At 41.2% G+C, this 12,619-nt stretch overlaps 1 protein-coding gene across 1 annotated transcript in view; it reads right to left on the bottom strand.

Annotated features, from left to right (window-relative positions):
- TP53BP2 (tumor protein p53 binding protein 2) overlaps positions 1 to 7,424 on the bottom strand; it is a 31,003-nt gene extending 23,579 nt beyond the window's left edge. The window contains exons 1-2 of the mRNA XM_082481287.1: positions 7,361 to 7,424; positions 1,389 to 1,502 (exon numbers count right to left, since the gene is read on the bottom strand). Of these exons, the coding sequence (XP_082337413.1) occupies positions 1,389 to 1,476 (88 nt within the window). The 5' untranslated portion in view covers positions 1,477 to 1,502; positions 7,361 to 7,424. The remainder of the gene's footprint in view (positions 1 to 1,388; positions 1,503 to 7,360) is intronic.
- Positions 7,425 to 12,619: the final 5,195 nt, after the last annotated feature.

Here is a 12,619-nt window from a genome sequence, read left to right as displayed (position 1 = left end):
TGCACAGCTCCTGTCTATTCGTTCGCTCTTCCTCAGACATATTGCTTAGCAAAGCTGTAACCAATAATACTTATACTATGAGCACCCTGGCCTTGAAAAACTACATCCTGACAACTAAACTGCACTGTAAGATCCTTAGTAGGTAGAGATGGCATAGCTTTAATTTGTCATGTACTCATTCTATCATCATTACACACTTCAAACATCAAGATGCATTTAGCCATTTTAAAATATGCTGAGTACAATGTGACAACACAAATGTGGTATATCCAATACTGAGGAAGATTACCAGGAATGAAAACAGAAAAAAGGGAGGAAGACGACTCATTTGAAGGTAAAAGTCTTAAGGATTCTACTGAAGAAATTAATGAGATGCACAGAAAAACCTTGAAAAGCAAAAAGTCATTTTCTTTATAAGTTTCACATTTAGATTTGCAACACAGATCACAGATATTACATTCTCAGAGAACTTAACTAGGCTGTTCATTTAATGCTGTTCCTGAAACTAACATGATTGTGTAGACTGTGGGAGAAACATTGAAGAACTCTATCTTTTGCCAAGTATGCTAAGTTTATCACTCTGGTGAAGTATTATCCAGGTGAAATATCCTAAGCCCAAATAATAAATTACGTTACTAGGCAACAGTTTGGTTACTAGATTTAAAAGAAGAGACTATCACAGACCTCTAGATATTTAGCTGTGGCTAATATATTTAACACAAGATGTGCTTGGATGCTTCAGTGATGACCAGCTCTAGAAAACCTGCAAAAGTTTCAATTTGGATTTAACATCCCCAGATCTGGCAAGGGAGGATGAAGTATTTACTAAAACAAACTTTTCTGTTCCTAGCATTCTCTACTCATAAGAAAATGGTCAGACCAAAAAGGGTTGCGACACCATACTGACTACCAATATTAATAAGTAACATAGGCAAGCTGTTTCCTTAACCCTGAGGAATGAAGTGAGATTAAAAATTAAGAAATGTAGGATTGGAAAGGGAATCCCTAGTGGAAAAGAGTTCCCTTTTGGTCTAGCGTAAGAGCTAGATAAGAACGTTCAGACGTTTTTGTGGCTTTTCTAAGCTTAAGTGGGTCTTTGAGAGCTGACAGTTCTGTAATGGGTCTTGGCATGGTGACTGTCAACATAGTTATATCACTGATTTCAAGATACTAAGAACAGTTTTTCAAATATACTCATATTAAAATCAGATCAGTATGTGTCCCTGTATACAAAGAAAATGTGGCTGTTCAAATTAAGCTGTTAGCACGGGAGCCTACGCTTTAGCCCACATCTCCTCCTGTGTTTCCCCCATGAAAAAGACTGATGGAAAAGGCCATGGCGAGATGAACTCTCTTAGACAAATTAACCATCCGAGATCAACACCTACCTGCTTCCCGGCAGGGAGAGCGTTCATGCCGAAGAAAGAAACGAACCTCGCCTCTCTGCATCCCAAAGCGCTGCAAAATATCCAGCATCCGTTCATTATCAGCTATGGGACGTTCTGAAAAGGTAAAAATCCAGTTGACTATTACATCCCTATATAGCTTGTGCACATATCAAACCAAAACAAGAGATATCTGTCCATCATCTTTCACTTGAACACCTATTATTACTCAGGTGCAGTGTGTGCGTCTAACCCGTGCCCTCACGCAAGGCATTTCTACCTTTCCCTTAGGAAGGCATTGTACCGCTCCTTACCTCTGAAATTAAACCAACACCTCTGAAAAGCAGATACAGCCCTTTAAAAGTCCACCCCCGAAGGCAAAAGCTGAGGCCCCGTTGCAGCCCAAGGGGAAGCAAACAGGCAGTTTAGAGCTTTTGGCTCTCGTGCCTTAAGTTTTATATTTGCAAATCATCTTACCCACTCACCACCACAGGAAGTGTGCTGGCATACCTTTTGCTCCACTTACTGCAGTACCTCAAACTTATTTCTCAGTCATTCCCACCCCCCTCCTTAAGGGCTCCTCTGCCCCGATTCCTGCAGGGACTCATTTACTTCCTATTCCAATAAGAATCAAGAGAGATGAGAGGATAAACTCTCAGAGAAGAGGAATTCTTCTCTTAACGCTTCCTAAGGATTGCGATCAAATGCTGGATTGCAGCCCCTGTGTTCAAGCTCAGGCAGAAGCTCTCAGTACCCTGAAGAGGCTCCCAGGCAGAGCCCAACAGGCCTGATCCTCAGCCAGCCATCACAGCTCCTGTCACTTCAAGTGTTCTCCTATAGCTCCTGTCAGCCATAGATCTGGCTCATTCTCTTGGACAGTAAATTTCATGAGGATCAGATTACACGCGTTTTTGAAAGCCCCACTTCTGATAAGCCTGGAAAAGCTGAACTATTTTGGATTCACGGTTCAAAGGAAAAAAGATCAGACGGCGAAAAGCGACTCCACGAAGAACTTGCCATTTTCTTTCAGACAGTGAAGATGAAGTCTCTTTAAACATTACATGCACAAGTTCCACAGAATTTCCTTTCCTGCTCTTGTTCCCAAGTTCGGGATTCAGTCACATCTCTAATTTTTAAGCCTTACTCCTTGCCTTTCCAGTCCTGTTCAATATATTCATCAATGACCTGGATGAAGGGATAGAGTGTACCATCAGCAAGTTTGCTGATGACACAAAACTGGGAGGAGTGGCTGACACACCAGAAGGCTGCGCTGCCTTACAGCATGACCTGGACAGGCTGGAGAGTTGGGCAGAGAGAAACCCTATGAAATTCAACAAGGGCAAGTGTAGGGTACTGCACCTGGGGAGGAATAACCCCATGCACCAGTACAGGTTGGGGGCTGACCTCCTGGAGGAAAGGGACCTGGGAGTCCTGGTGGACAACAGGATGACCATGAGCCAGCAATGTGTCCTGGTGGCCAAGAAGGCAAATGGCGTCCTGGGGTGCATCAAGAAGAGTGTGGCCAGCAGGTCAAGGGAGGTCATCCTCCCCCTCTACTCCACCCTGGTGAGGCCACGTCTGGAGTATTGTGTCCAGTTCTGGGCTCCCTGGTTCAAGAAAGACAGGGATCTGCTGGAGATGGTCCAGCAAAGGGCTACAAAGATGATTAGGGGATTAGAACATCTCTCCTATGAGGAAAGGCTGAGGGACTTGGGTCTTTTTAGTCTAGAGAAAAGAAGATTGAGGGGGGATCTTATTAATGCTTACAAATACTTAAAGGGAGGGCGCCAGGGGGACGGGAACAGTCTTTTTTCAGTGGTGCCCAGTGATAGGACAAGAGGTAACGGGCACAAACTTGAACATAGGAAGTTCCATCTTAACATGAGGAGGAACTTCTTTACTTTGAGGGTGGTAGAGCACTGGAACAGGCTGTCCAGAGAGGCTGTGGAGTTTCCCACTCTGGAGACATTCAAAACCCACCCGGACGCCGTCCTGTGCAACCTGCTGTAAGTGACCCTGCTCTGGCGGGGTGGTTGGACTAGATGATCTCCAGAGGTCCCTTCCAACCCTGACCATTCTGTGAGTCTGTGATATTACAAAAATACAGTGGGAATCTACACCTGCCTTCTTCTACCAGTACTCCTCCCTTTCTGCATTACTGTTCTTCCAAAATTTACACACTTCATAGCTGGGCATTCACAGACAGGATATAATTAGAATTACTTATTGGCCTCTAATTTCTACATAAAAGCAATTTCTTTTGTTATTCTAGACATTTTACCATACATTTTTACACCTATTTTAAAAGTGATGGCAACTATGTGGTCAATATATCATAGTAGTCAATTTTACGTAGTCAGGATACTGTCATAGTATTTTATGACAACATCTGAGTCATGATCAGGTTGGACCCATTTGCACCGGGTGCCAGACAAACAGAAGATATTGTTCCTGGCCTGAGAAATGAGACAAGCAGACAAAGACTGAAATTAAATACCACCACTTTTGCACCAGTTTCATTTTTCCTGACATTGCTTTTGTTGGATGTTTTCTTTCATTATGTAAGCAAGGGGAGAAAAAAAGAAAGAAAAAAACAAAAGAAAAAAGAAAGAAATCAGAGAGTAGTTCATTCATATTCAGTGGAGTCTTTCAAAGTCGCTATCTTAATATGAAATAACCATTTCAGGGAAAAAAATCATTGGTGTTAAGTATAAATGTTTTCAGATTCATAAGAAGAGGAACTACTAACATGTTTTCAGCATGTGAAAAGCTCTTTTCAACATAAAAGTGTTTCTTTAAAAGAAAATGCTGCAGCTGTGCTCAAGCAATCTAGGAAGGAAAAATTCTGGAGTCACTGTCAAAAGAGATTAGCTTTACAGAATAAGCAAGTAGGTCACTGTTACAGAAAAAGCAGTCTCTTGGCGGTTACTTGTCTAGACAGCTAAAAAAGCTCTTCATCTGCTAAACCTTAATCCAAGAAAAAAAAAAAGGGGCAAAAACAAAAAACCAGCAGTGCTGCTGTAAGATTTCCATCTCAAAGAATATACAGCGGGCTTATGAGGCAGATTTCTAGCAGCTCGGCAATACTTCAACTGAAACTCTATAATCAAGAGAAATGCCCTTTACACAAGGAATCTGTCAATATCACCCGGTGACTTCAAAGGAAGGTCAAAGAGATTTTCAAATACCAAACAAAACTACATTAGGAAAGCTCAAGAAGAAAGGACAAAAAGTCAGATTTCTTTTTTTTTTGATTCCTTATCTGTCTCATAAGCAAAAAAATAACCTGTTTACACATGCACACACCTTTTGACTGCTTTCCACAGTGGCCAAGATACCTGGCTAACAGAATTCTGGCAACAATAGGAAGATCATGAAAGTTTGCCCTGATACTCAAGTTTCAAGGAAAACTGGGAGGACAGGGAGAGTAGTAAACTTGCCCCCTTCTGGGAGCAGAATGCCTCAAGCACACTTGCAGCAATCTTTCAAAGTACGCTTAATAAGGTCTGACAACAGAAGCTAAAATTCCTGAGCAAGCGTCATAAAGAAAGAGACAAGTGATCTAAGGATCTCAGTAACTGAAGTTTGAGAAGTCATTTTCCAACATAAATCTTTTGTTTCTACCCCAGAAGGTTAGCTGCCGGCCACCATGTTTGTTTTAAAATAAAGTTTAATTTGTTCAGTGTAAAATGCAAACAAAGCAGAAGTCATGGCATATCTTGGCAAAACAAGATAGTGAACTTTGCTGACATCTAAAATGAGATTAGCTAAAAGCTAAAAGTATTTCTCTCCCACTTGTCCTCCCCCCAAAAAATATCTTGCAAACAGTTGCTACTGGATGTTACACAGATGTTTAAGAAAGGATATATCATATCCACAAGAACATGCATATAGTTCATCCAGTACTCAAGTTTTTAATGTTACATGATTTGAGACTACTGCATTTTTTGTGACCAAGTACAATTTGAAACTATATACAGTTTTATACACACACACACACCCCCCAGTGTTTGGATATAGAAGTAAATAATTGTAAATATGACAGAATCAGTGAAGGGAAGAAGAATAATTTGGTTTCCAAAACAATCATCATCTGTTTATATAGCAAAAACCTAGACACTTTTCTTGGTTGTATGACAATAGTTGTGCAAGTAACATTTAGATATCTGTTCTCGTGGTATCTCATGACGTCTTTGCAAAGACTAATCTCAGAAAAAAATTCTCTGCCTCACTTTATATTTATTTCTGTATACAGATTATTTTCTTACATCTCCTTGAGTAGCAGAAAGGCTGACAACTTGATTTTACAAGTAAACCTCCATGTATTATATGGTCCCACTCACCCAGAAGTTCACTTTTCAGCTTAACAAGACCATTTGGACACCAAATACTGGCAGACTTCACTTCCCTCTCGGTGTATGTGCTCTCCCTCGATTTCAGGGCAATCTCGCTGCCCTTTCTAGCATACTCTACATCAACATCTCAAAAGCCAATCAAGAACACAGGTTCAGGAACACAAGGAGAGAGGAGCTGCCCACTCTAGCAGGGCTCCAACTTTGGTAATGACAGGAGAATCTGTCCCTCACCACCACAACATGTGCTCTTTAACAGGGCGCGGGGCTAAGGCTGACTATAAATTTAGTGGTTTTACCTAAACCTTTATTTTACTTGTCTTTCACTGTAGACTTCAGTATTGTATTGATTTAGACAGAGTTGGACAAAGATGTATAATAAAAACACTTTCCTAGAAGATCTCTTTCCATGCTGGATTGGTGATTTTATTTTACTGTCATTTATAAAGGAAAAATGCTTTCTCCTCTTAAGAGAGGAAAAAACAAAACAAAACACCCAACAACCCAAAATTCTGTCAGATTTTTTAGACTCAAAAATACCAGAAACACTACATCTCTGTCAGAAGTAGGTAAAAATCAAGAGACAACCCAGGTATCTCACACTATTAAACAAATATCCAGCTCACCAAAGACTTCTTTGAACAGGTGTGAGTCTGAGCCAACAGCAGAGGGTGACGGGAACATTAAGCCCTTATCATCTGACTCTTACAATTTTGTTGAAGCATCTCAAAAAAGTTGGATCAAATATCATTATTTTTCATGACTTAAAATCCTGTCCGTGATTCATCTATTTTACACTGCTGGATGGCTACCAGTATCTAATGAGTGCCATGGAGACAGGAGATAGTCAAGAGTCCTTTCCCATTTAAGCCATGAAAAGTTAGCCACACGTTAGCTTTTGATTTGTTTGTTGACACGTTCTCCAGTTCCAATGGAGCACTGCAAGTTACGGAGATTGGAACTTCCAAGAAAAAATCAGCAAGAATGTAGAAGGAGGAAAAAAGAGACCACATAAATAAAACTTTCTTCCACAGGCTGAAAAGGCTGGGGGGCAGTCTAAAGTAGTTTCTACATCCTTCCTCCCACCCATCACACACCTTCTTTAGAGCACTTCACATCAGGTAACTCCTACTACTTCTGGTAACACTCCTTCCCTTCCAAACTCAATTAACACGATCAAGAACAATGAAGGCGTTATCAGAAAAAGGAAGTTTTCCTTTGCCACTGCAAGTGAAAACAGCTATGGGGTTGAAGAAATTATTCTGTCTGTGTCACAGAACTACTGATACTACTTCAAAACCCCTGCACAGGCCACTGGGATCCCACTGTGGGGAGAAGGAAGAGACAACTCCTCCACACCCTTCAGAGACTCATTTGAGTCAGACAAGGGCTGCATACACACAAAAACATTGCATACTTGAGTCCCCTTCTTTCGCTTTTAACTCATTTTTGCATGCGCGAGCCTTACTGTAGATGCATTACCATACAGCAGGTGTGATGAAGAGATTAACATAACTGAGGAAGAAACCCTCTTGGGCAGGACCTCATCTGTCAGGTCTCTGTATGCTACCTTCTTGGAAGCAGTGAATGCCCAGTAATCCACGAAGTGCAAGGCTAACCTACCTGAGCCACACCACACTTCAGCCAGGTGGCACTCACTCTCACCGGGCTCCTTGCACAGCTCCACCACATCTCTGCAGGTTGTTTCGGGGGTGACTGGCACCTCAGTGAAGTGCTGCTCGTTGTTACTGAGGTACACTGTCAGAAACATCTGGAAAAGACAAAGGCAGCAGCACACGGTTACTTTATAACACAAAGCCGGACTGCACATCAGAGCCACAACCCTCTCTAAATGCATTATTTTCAACGCAATTGTATCATTTGTAATCAAGCACTCTGCATACAGAATTTTGAAGCAAACCAGAATTTCTTTTCAAGGTACAAGCAAGTGAGACAATACGGAAGTGATTCTCTGCTCAATTAAATTACATTGCCAGAGGATTGTTTGGTTTCAAATCTGGACCTACTGCTCCTTCCTTCTGTCTTAAGGTGATGTGTCAGAACTCCTCCCACCTTACTATACATATACACTGCACCCATTTGACGCAGCAGGAGGAAGAGTTCTCTAGAGTTCAGAAATATTCTTTAGAGTGAAAAACAATGGTAATTACATCTGTTAAAAAAAAAAAAAAAATGACCAGAGGTTACTACATAGGCAGTGAAGTAGAAACATAATTTGCATTTCCATAACATATTCCATAGGCAGGTTTCTTAGAAACACAAGTCGACTTGCTATGCCCTTAGTCTCAGTTTGAATACGAGGTCGTCCCCTCCATAAATGCCATTCACAGGAAAGCAAGGATATTTTACTTGGCTTCCTCTTCACAGCTATAGAAGGATCCTTGATCTTTGTTATTATTCTGTATAAACACACCACACAGCTAGATGTTATTCTGGCTCATGTCTTTCCTGACACAACTAGAAAATGAGCATTTTAAAAATTAGTTGCCTTATTTGATATTGATGGTTACTGCCTCTAAACACTACCTCACCGTGTGCTATTAATATTAAACTGCTATCAAAGTTTAGCTGCTAGCTAAAAATTAATGTCAATTCTCTTCTGAGACCTATTCTCAAATTCATTATCAATTGGCTACTAGTTGCATGACTTCCAGCAACATACACAAAAAAAAAAAAAAAAAATTAGTCAAACATCTCCAGAAACCAATTATTCCGCCAAGTATTTCAAGCAATAGAAACCTTATCAATAGGCTACACAGTTCAGTCTTTTTCATAGAGCTGGAAAAGCTGTTTTTGCAGGAAGAGGCACAAATCTGCCTATTCTCATTTTTAGAGGGTAAAAGAGGTATACATCTTTACAAACAGCAGTTCAAAGTTCAAGAAAAAAAAAAAAAGAGACAAAATCAAACAAGGCAAGAAAGAGGTGTAAATATCCTTCTAAATTTAAAAACAAAACCAAAAAACATTACCATAAGCATTATTTCTGTGATTTTGTGTGAATACTCTGGAATGAGTATTTTTGATGCCACTGCAGAGTGAAACTTAGCCCCGTCTTCTTCACAGTTTTAGGAACCCCCCGCTTGGGGATTCTCCTGGAACATAACTGTGCACACAGGCATCCCCGAGGTCTGCAAGGCCTCTCCACGGCTCTTTTGAGTGCCAAGATCCCTTCCACCCCTATGAGAGAAGCTGCCTTTATTCTTTTAAAAACTTCTGTGAAAACACTCCACACTCAGCATGTCTTGTTACACCGACTAGAAGCATTCATCCCACTCGCGGCAGTACAAACACTCGCAAATAGTATTTTGGGCCCTGGGCCTGCACCAGATTCAGCATCAAGAGCAAGCAGAGTTTCTGATCTCTGGTTTTGCCCAGCTCCTCAAGACAATAGTTTCTGATAAATTCCTAAAGACCTTCTACAAATATTCACAGAGTGGAAAAAGCCTGCTGAAACAGAGCTCAAAGCTGCCAATAATCCTTAGGAAAATGTTCAGATCCCTCAACCATTTCCTTGTCGTATTATGGCAAAAAAGAAAACCAGAAACACTTGGAGCTTGTAAGGAGAGGAATTAGGAGGGAGAATGTGGAAAATGCAAAGGCAGCAACAAAACTCCGGTTACCGACTGACGGAAGCTGGTGAATCCCGTGGAGGGCAGGCAGGCAGATGGAGCGGGACACCCGGCACTTCAGGATTTTAGCTGGGATCAAGGCTGCTGCTCACTCCGCAGTTCTGCTCTTGGAGGGGAGCATCCCGCCTGCCAGCCGGGGTCGCAGCTGCTCGCCCACGGGCGGCAGGGAATTTGTTTTAAGGCTGCTCCCTCTCTGGTATGCTTTGCGTGGGCCAGAGCTGCATGGCAGGCAGTCAGGTAGATCAGCTTGCCACATACACTTATTATATAGCGAAGACGGACGCCAAGCATTGTGCTGTTTACAGCACAGTGCGTCGAAGTACTGACCTAAATTAAGAGACAAAGCTTTCCAAGGAGGAACTCTCGATACTCGGCTTTAATCTTTTGTCACTGAACACGCTGTCTTCTAGATGTAGTGTTTCTAAAGGAGGCTGACAGTGAGGGATGCCATGTGCAACCAGGTAAGAATACCACTTAACCGCAAAAATTGGGGCAGAACAGTATAAAATAAAAAGGAGGCTCCCAAACAGTTTTACAGCAGTGTTATATAGATATGTAAAACACATCAACACATTTAATGCTGTATAACCTTGTATTCAGAACAACACTAAATTGCACAGGCTGTGTATCTGCAGTAACATTTGGTAGTTTTAAAAGATGAGCTCGTAGATGGAATTAAAAGAAAATTATAAAAACCATGGTATTCTACGTAAAGCAGACCCAATTTGACCCTAGCAGGGCTGTTCAGTCTTCAGTGTGCCTGTTTATATCCAGTTGTTAATCCTCAGGATTTACCAATACAGACAACTACGCAGGAAGGATCACGAGCTGCCATTTCTATCCACAATACTCAGGATAATTACTAATACATTAAGCCAAGAGCACACAAATCTGGTGTAAGGGCCATTTCTGAGACTTGGTACTGTTTGCATTATCTCTCTCCCATGTATTCTAGGACCTGGGAGAGGAAAAAAAAAAGCAACCAAACTCTGCAAATTCCCTAAAAACACACCTCAAAGGCTTAAGAGTCTAAAGCAGCTAAAAGGCTACTAAATTGACATGACCTTCACAGCTATCTCACTTCCCTTTAGCTCCAGAGACAACAGTGACATGATTCAGAAGTCCTTTAAGCAGTTGCGTCCCTCCTCTCCCACCCCAAGGAGCTAGTCCTGCCTGCTCTACAGCCTGCATATCTGCGAGGTCTCCTGGGGTAGCCTGGTCCGCCTGGCCACGTCTGAGCCTAGGGCAAGCACTGAGCAGAGACTATCCGTCACAGAGATGTCTCTCTCCCCAGAGAGGGCTGGAAAAGGTAAAGAAGCTGGTATGAACCAAAAGCCCACTATGGCTTCTTGACACTGCTCGTAACCACTGGTGGCTGCTGTGGCTTCACCTTGCATTGGGATCTCAAGAAATCATCCTTCCCCTGGGAATGGTTCAAATGCAACATTTATTAACCACCCTACCAGCTAGTTTATATTGCTGTTTGATTGCTGTGCAGCAGCAAAAAACAAAGGAAACAAGAATACTCTCATGACACCTCATTCAGAAGTTTGAATCCTGTAGATTGCATCAAGCTACAGCATAAAGCAGTCTTTTTTGCTCCTCCCTGAAACCAAAAATGTTAAGAGTTATATATAGGCATCCGGGAATTAAGATAGAAGGAAAAAAAAAACCACCATGCAAAAGTTCAGTTTTGAGCTAGGCATAAATGAAAGATTTGATAAAAAAAAAAAGAGAGGAAGACAGATCTCGGTCAGACCGTGTACTACTTTTAAAGACACCATCCAGGCAAATACTGGAATATCTGACAACTCCAGGTTGGATCAGGGTTTTTTCCTCTTAGACTTTTAAAGATCAAATTTTGGGAATGCCCAGCACACCAGCCGAGCTCTTTTAAACAGGAGTCAGGTCTCTAAATAAGTCCTAAACTACAGATTCCCCCATCATTCCCCACCTCACCCCCAAGATGTACTCACTGTTTACAGGTATTGAAAAGTTTTAAAATGTAAAAGCATTCCAGTACTGTGTCATACTTGCAAGAAACCAGGGATGTGTTGTGTACCTACTGAAGCAGCTCCTTTTAAAAATCACATCACAGATTTCAGCTGACTCTGCTACAGCTTAGAAAATAAAAGTTTGCAGTTGTGGAACCACCAAATGAGGCAGTTCGATCGGATGCACCAAGGGCATCAAAGGGACAACCAAGGACACATGAGCTAAAGTGAGAAATAGTTTTTGCAAGGAATGACTACAACTTACAAACAACTGAATGGCAAAGCAGACTACTAAACATAAATGACTTTATGTCTCAAAAAAGCCTTCCACTTAAGGCAAATCTAAGAAAATCCAAATTGGTATGAATTACTGCTTTGAGTCCTCTCAGCACGAAATAGATAATTTTGTTCAAACCCGTATTACTTACGCATCACTTCCAAATACAGCCACTAAGCCTGGATTGTAACACGCCCAGGAAGAGAATGGAGCAAGAAAAGCAACCACACAGGAGGACAGAAGAGGGCATCAATTAAAGCAAGTCACACCCCACTTTATAATCCATCTCTCTTTTGTACGTCAGTCCCAAATAGCCTTACATTTGCCTGCAAATCTGACCCATTTGTTGCTAAGCTCATCAACAGTATCATTTCATACAATCGCACTGATATTAAATACAACATAACAGGTCTCAACATCTGCAAATAAATTTTCAACTGAAAGTGCTAGGCTATGACTGCACTACATTTTGGCTCCTGGTTTGTTGCATTAAACAAAATAAAACAAAAAAAAACCCACCCAGCTTCCAAACCTGTTTGGGATACAAACCTGAACAAACACATGCCTTCTATCCATCCAACAAGACATCATTTCATATCAAAGACCTCATATCAATTTTCTCCTTAGATCAGAAGACCTCAATTATTGATTAAAAGGGGGGGAAATATAAATTCAATTTACTTTTCAGCTTTGATGGTGTTTCTGTAAGGGTCAGGCTTCTCTCACTCCTTACTTATTATAAAACCAGTATCACACATCTTCGGTATTAAAAAGCTGTTAAATTGCACATTTTCTAATTAATATACTAATAATATTTAACTATTCAGAGTGCAAGTATTCAGGCGAAAGCTCTACTGTTGTGCATGATGCAAATTAAAATACAAGGAGTTCCTTAATTCCTGAAACTACCCGAGTTTAAAGGATTAACATACTTTTTTCCCCCAACAGTTTCTAGTGAAAG

The sequence above is a fragment of the Vanellus vanellus genome, assembly GCF_965231255.1.
Source record: "Vanellus vanellus genome assembly, chromosome: 3".
Taxonomy (NCBI): domain Eukaryota; kingdom Metazoa; phylum Chordata; class Aves; order Charadriiformes; family Charadriidae; genus Vanellus; species Vanellus vanellus.
Note: the sequence above shows the minus strand (reverse complement) of the source record. Positions and strands in the feature narration are given on the sequence as shown.